At 34.5% G+C, this 6,935-nt stretch overlaps 1 protein-coding gene across 2 annotated transcripts; it reads right to left on the reverse strand.

Moving 5' to 3' along the window:
• Window positions 1-2,231: 2,231 nt before the first annotated feature.
• Window positions 2,232-6,553, reverse strand: LOC104239093 (UDP-glucuronate:xylan alpha-glucuronosyltransferase 2-like). Of its 2 annotated transcripts, none has more exons than XM_009793622.2 (4): window positions 6,068-6,553; window positions 4,947-5,592; window positions 3,130-3,537; window positions 2,232-3,009 (listed from the first exon to the last, which is right to left on the reverse strand). In XM_009793622.2, exons 1-4 carry the CDS (start codon window positions 6,236-6,238, stop codon window positions 2,483-2,485), a joined length of 1,752 nt encoding a protein of 583 aa, XP_009791924.1. In that variant the 5' UTR covers window positions 6,239-6,553; the 3' UTR covers window positions 2,232-2,482. The 2 variants fall into 2 exon arrangements, with proteins under 2 accessions (XP_009791924.1, XP_009791925.1); XM_009793623.2 differs by having other exon boundaries at window positions 6,063-6,351.
• Window positions 6,554-6,935: the final 382 nt, after the last annotated feature.

The following is a 6,935-nucleotide window of genomic DNA, read 5'->3' on the forward strand; positions in this document are numbered from 1 at the left end:
TTTCTCGAGTGTTATTCAAAAATCATTAAACTACTGCATCTTGTGTCGTTGGCTCTTCTGCTTTGACTGTGATTGCACTTTGGTATTGTTGGGTTTTCAATCTGTTACTGGTATTTTACCGGTTGTTGCTGGTTTCGCGGTGTTGCTGAATCTGCTGTTGCTGTGGTATTATTGTTGCTGACTCCTACTTCATTTCTTCTTGTATTGCCATTTCCAGGTACACATTTGTACACTCTCGGCTTGAAGCGAAATGAAATATTAATCAGGCTTTGTTCCTGTTGAATTCCTCTTGTTTAGATTTGTGTTTGAATATAATTTTCCTTTCTTTGTATAAAAATGTAGTTGATTGATTAATGAGTAATGATGTTGCATATGTATAACTTCTTCATCTAATAATGTTAGTTTAAATTAATCAAAGAATAGTTAATCTGTTTTGATATTATTGTGCGTCAATCTCATATTCCAGTGTTATTAAATAATAGGATATAGAACGGAAGTGATCTCTCTTTGTACAAACTCGATTGCAATTTTCCATTTGCATTAGCCGTAAATTAATAACTAATAAGTTTGACCTTTTCAGCATGTAATTAATTGAGGGATTTCCTTTTATTTTTAGAGACGAACTTAATAGGAAAATGTAGTCGTTATAGGTTTATCCTTTAAAATAAAAATGAGACGAGCCTCGCTAAATAATCACACATCGCCGAGGCCCTCAATAAAATACATAGCCATTGACTAGACTTTGGATTTGGCCGTTAATGAACCTTCACGGCCTTTCCTAAAATAACAATACGTTAGTCTCTTTAGGACGCGCCTTAATAAACCTTACCTTCTTAAACTCGGGTGCACATTTATGTGACCCAAATCCAAATCTCAACGGAGTCGAAATGTGTCTCTAATCATACATTGATTGTGACGTGGTTTGAGATGCGTGTCCATGAAAAATAAGAACGAGATGAGCCTCGCCGAATAAAAATACAAAATTGCGGGGCCCTCAGTAAATATTTGCTTTAAAATTGCTTAGACTTCGGGATTGACCGTTTAGCAAAATTCCACGGCCTTACCCAAAGTAGATGATACGCTAGTCGCTTTAGGCGCGCCTTTAATAATTTAATTTCCTTAAACTCGGGTGCACATTGATGTGACCCAAATCCAAATCTCAACGGAGTCAAAGTGTGTCGACGACCACGGGTACATTGATTGTAACGCGGTTTGAGATACATTTTCACAACGTTGCAATTCTTGATAAAAATAACAGTAAATGATAAAAGCGGTTAAAAGTTAAATTTTGCACATAGGTTCAACATGTATTAAATCAGATAATCAAGCCAAATATGACAGTTGAGCGACCGTGCTAGAACCACGGAACTCGGGAATGCCTAACACCTTCTCCCGGGTTAACAAAATTCCTTATCCGGATTTCTGGTGCGCAGACTGTAATATGGAGTCATTCTTTTCCTCGATTCGGGATTAAAATTGGTGACTTGGGACACCCTAAATCTCCCAAGTGGCGACTCTGAAATAAATAAACAAATTCCGTTTCGATTGTCCTTTAATTGGAAAAAACTCCCTTGTACCCTCTCGGGGGCGGAAAAAGGAGGTGTGACACAGAAGATAGTTGAATCTGAAGGCAACAATCCCATCTGTTACCGGAAATAATTATACTCACAAAGATGAAATAAATGATTGTCATCCGGTAGCATTTAATGAGGAATATCTATAACATTAATTACATAACCTGTTACAAGGAATATGACATTCACTGCCGCCGTTACACATTCTTCAATGACCCTCATAATTGACACTAAAGAGGGGCTTGATCCTACGATCTTATTTCCTAGGTGCAGCTATAGATAGTGAGCTCTATTATCACTGTAAAGGAGACGAATTTTCTGGAAAACATGCGCTACACTCTATTCGAAGCTCAATATAATTTTATCTTTTTTGTTGACTGATATCGTTACTATTGTGCACGGAAGCCCTGCTCTCGGAATTACGGTTTCTGCTATTTTATCTCAATCTCAAGGCTAAGTATCATATTTTTATCTAATTCATCTATTACTTTAGGATAAAATTAATTAACTTGTCTATAAATCACATATAAATTCAATTGTACCGTTTTACGGGCAAACAAGACTTATGTATTATTATCAATGATTAACAAAATTAATTGTTGAAAAGTTATTGATGCAAAAGATATCAAATCAATATTTGAAAATTGAAGAGTTGAATAAAATTCTAGCTATTTTTCATGTTCATTTAGAAAATGTACATAACGGAGGAAATAAGGGAGATATCCTTAGCTATTTTTCATCTTCCAAAAATGGAGTACATGCACTCTATACACATGAATAAATAGTGTGAAGGCCATGTTCATAAGTTCTCTGTGCAAAAGTTACTACTGCAGTAGTACAACTGACAAAGTTTTAAAGGGAAAAAGAAAATGAACAGGAAAATTAAATTGGAAAAACGAGCAGAAAAATCAAGTGAATTTTCTAGGATCCGTAACATTAATCCTCCAATGTTCATCTTTAAATCCCATTTTTCCAGCCAACTTCCTATCCCATTCTAACTCAATTTTCCTTTGCTTTGTCAACATACAACATTTCTGTAAACTCTTATCCATGGAGTCATGGAGTTTCCACCATGTTCGATGCGCGACATCACTAGCATAAACACGCTGATCTCCTATGTCCCAGTTACAATCGTAGTCCCTATAACATACCCATGGCTTTAACCCTAGATAATGTATGGCGTACACTTTTGGAGGATCTGCCCCGAATAATTGGTTCTTAACACTGACCTCGTTAGAATTATTTGACCAAAAATTCTTCAAAAAATTAACCCTTCGAGGCAACCTATGCCACCATACGAACACTTCATTAAGGAAACCTTGGTCACCTCCGTTATACGATATAATCTCCTTTGTACGTTGCATGAACATGTTGAACGTGCAATTTGATGGCTCGATCACCATTATTCCTGAATTGAAGATTGACGCATCATTACCTGCAGATGACAGATCCAAGATCTAATATTTATGGACGAACAATCCAATTGTTCATATATCTAAATTATTTGAGTATTTACATATATATAATTGGAGCTCATGAAGACATGAAGTGTTACCTGTAGCTGTCATTTGAGGAAAATGGAAAAGAAGGTCGATGTTACGTTGAACGATGATGTCAGCATCAATGAAGATGATCTTTTCATAGTCAGTTAGTTGCCATAACCTGAATTTGCTATAATTGTATTCATTGTATGTGTTTTTCTCAGCTTTAGGGTTTCTTATCCTCTTGATGAACCGGAGTTTCCAACCGGCTTTAATGAGGGCGGCTCGTTTGGGCTTGGAGATACTCCGGTCCAGAAGAAGGATAAGGTCACGTTTGGTTCCGGTTCGGAGAAGACTCTGAGCTAAGGTAATTGCACCACAAACGTATGTTTCTGAGGAATGGAGAACTGTGGCGTAGGCTTCTCTTCTTGATATTTTTGTACTGCTTTCAATGTTGGAAATATCATAGACCTCGTTGATTTCTGGAATCAAATGTTTGTCAAATATTTTATCAATAAATGCACTAACAATGTATAAAAAAAATACATAAATTGATTAGCTATAACAAATAAAACTATAGCGTAAAAAAATATACACGGTCAATTGTAACCTGATACTTGTAATTATCTTTTAAATGACGTGATAGTAAAAACGTTATTTTACAATATTAGTGTGTGTAACAGCAACGTAGGAGTTAAAGTCATAATATATATTCAATTAATGCAGTTATAGGATAGGGAGTTGTACAATGACAGTACTACATATTTTTCTAATCGATACAATATGGAAATTTTAACAAATCATTAAATATTGGAGGTTAGTGAAGTGATAGAAAGCTCCAGCATCTGCACTTAAATATTTGGGTTTGCACCTTACGTTCAATCAATCCGTATTATTAGCTTCTTGATTAGGTAAAGGTTAAGAGCGCAAGGTAATCTTATTTTATGAAGAAAAAGTATAATTTATTTCATTGTCGTGTAATTATCATGATATACCTCTGCCTATTTTGTATTTTCTACATGCAACTATGCAAGTAGATATTTAATTTCTCTAAACCTACCAAACATTTTACTGACCAACAGGACAATGCTTTTCAACCTCCTTTTGGCACCAAACTCTCAAAATCAACTTTCCACCAATAATTATATACCATCAGCTGTCTTATAAAAAATAGCAAAGTTGGCTGTCAATATATTAGTAGGTCTCATCACCTTGCCAAGAAATGTAACAATATTATTACAATTAGGTGAAGGAAAAAAAAAACATTTAAGAATACTATTCCCTCCATTTTACTTTTTGTGGCAAAGTTTGAATAGAGACGAATTGTTTAACAAAAAAGAACTTTTAAAACTTAAACTCTAGAATAAGTCATAGATAATTATATATGTGGTTATAAATTATTATTAATGGTAAAATAAAAATTTTAAAATTGAATTGTTACCAAAATTAGAGAGTTATAATTCTCTTTAGAACAAACTAAAAAGAAAATATTGTCATACAAAATAGAACAGAGGGAGTATTATACTTTGATTAAATAAAATAGCATTACTCCCAGTGTTCAAGTTGGCGCCTGTAGCTCAATGGATAGAGCGTCTGTTTCCTAAGCAGAAAGTTTCGACCCCTACCTGGCGCAATTTCATTTTGGCTTTAAAACATCCTAATACTTTTTCCCCATAATTACCTTATAAAACCTGATACTGTAAACATTTTTAAACCGTTTTTAGAACACTATTTTGCAGGTTCTCATTTTAATTGTTGGAAAACATAATGTAAGATGATGATTTTACCATATGCTTTTTCCATTTATAATCAATAACATCAACAAGATCAAGAAAAGAAGAAATACAAGACTTGGCAATGAAAGCAAGTAAAAGTTGAAATTTTTACGTACCTTTTCCCCAGAGAGGCAAAGCCAAAGTACAAGAACCAACTGGCAATGAAACTTTTTGCGTCAATTTATCCATATCTGGCTCATAATACCACCAATTTCCTTCCCTTTTCTTTAACTCATCACATCTAAACATTTCCACCATAGGTCTACACTTACTCAAGAACACAACTTTCATCTTATTCCCATTATTCCAACCTCTTTTTCCTCTTTTCACAGCCAAATTTGCTGCCACAAGATTAACTTGTAGCCTATAAACATCTCTTCCCCACCCTTCTTCTGGATATTTGCATGGCAATTTCACTACTATCATGTCCATATAACTATAGCTATTAAAATCTGGCATTGGTATTTCTGGACATTCTGTTCCATCCATTTCTTCTTCTTCATCTATCCACTCTGGAAATAACTCTTTCCATTCTAACAATTTTGAAACTTTCTCGAATTTTACTTTTATTATCTGTCCGTGGACTTTCCATTCACTAATATCTTCCCCTTCCATATTCACCATTCCTATTTTCATTCCTCTCCCCATTTCATTTAAAAAACTTGGCTTTTCGCGCTTCACCATCTTCTTCTCTGCCTTTGCCTCAATATTCACCACCAACCTTTCTTCTAATACTGCTTTCATCTTTATTCCACCTTCCCCCTATTCATGATAAAGAAAAAAGAACTTTAAGTTTCATGCCGTGACAACGTTAAAAATCTCTACAGAATCAAGTAACTTATAAGGTAATTACAGGAAATTTCTACGATAAGCATTAATTACTGACCTGTAACATGCTATTACATGTTAAATCAAACTTATATCGTACAAAAAAATCTTTACGCTATAACTTATAACAACAATAACGGCCCCTCAATCCCAAACAAGTTGGGTTGACTATATGAATCCTCATTGACTATGTTACTCCATGTATATATAACAAAACCTAAATGCTTCATTGGGCAACCCGGTACACAAAGGCATTCCGACATTCACGCAACGTACGAGAAAGGCTGCACCCAAGGAGTTTGACGTAGACACCTAACCTAATACAATCATTAGTGGCTGCTTCCACTGATGCTCACCTTTCTTGAACTGAAAAAAGAAAATAAACAGGTAAAAAAAAAGCTCACCTTACCTTATGATGGCATTCGCGCAATGAGCATACAAGGGATGCTGCATATTCATGATAAACAGAAGTTGATGGCCGGAGAAGAAGAGCACCATAAGCAACTAAGAAGCAAGCCAAGAAAACTAAGTTGATTTTGATGATCAATGCTTTAGAAGGAAGTGTTTTCATAATCATCATTTCAAGAGAAACTCGAGTGTAGAAACCAGAGTCCTAGTTCCTATGCTATATAAAATGTACACTCTCACTTTCTCTCCAGCTAATAATTGCAGTGAGCAAGTAAAAACTAGTATAAGTTAATTTGAGTGATTTAACATATATTTAAAAGAGATTTGGCAGCAGTTGTTAGAGACAGAGAGGTTGCCTAATTATGAAAAGATTAAGGGATAAGTAATTAGAACTACTAGAAAAGCTCCAAGTGTTGTTTCCTTGTCTTTTTAGATTTCCTTCCCCTTGATGAGATCACCATAAGGGTCGGACTAAATGAAGGAATTTTAATTGTTTGCCATATGTTTTTAAGTGTTGTTCCTTTTATTCTTCGTCTTGGAAAAAAAAAAAAGCTATCGTATAATTTCCTCAAATACCCATCCCTTAATCGTCAAGATACATAGGTGATAATGACCGTATAGTCAATTTGTTTTTCTTTAAGGGAAGGGCAAGCATTACCCTCCTTTATTCATTGAGTTTAATATTTCTATATACACATTAATCACATCACCTAAAAAATAACTATAGATAGCTGCTCATAAAAGATGAGATTAGTAACCTAAAAAAATAAGACAAGTTATTTGCTATAAAATTAAAATATAATAATTATGTCGTCGGTGCATACAAGATAAATATTGTTGTTATCTTAGCACATATATTTGCCGCTGGC

The sequence above is a fragment of the Nicotiana sylvestris genome, chromosome 4, assembly GCF_000393655.2.
Source record: "Nicotiana sylvestris chromosome 4, ASM39365v2, whole genome shotgun sequence".
Lineage (NCBI taxonomy): Eukaryota > Viridiplantae > Streptophyta > Magnoliopsida > Solanales > Solanaceae > Nicotiana > Nicotiana sylvestris.

Bases quoted from the DNA above. Each gene is read 5' to 3' on its own strand.
- LOC104239093 (XM_009793622.2), bottom strand. From the start codon at position 6,238: ATGATGATTATGAAAACACTTCCTTCTAAAGCATTGATCATCAAAATC. The intron at 5,593-6,067 runs GTAAGGTGAGCT...TATCATGAATAG, and splicing joins TGCGCGAATGCCATCATAAG to GGGGAAGGTGGAATAAAGAT. The intron at 3,010-3,129 runs GTAACACTTCAT...TGTCATCTGCAG, and splicing joins TCCTCAAATGACAGCTACAG to GTAATGATGCGTCAATCTTC.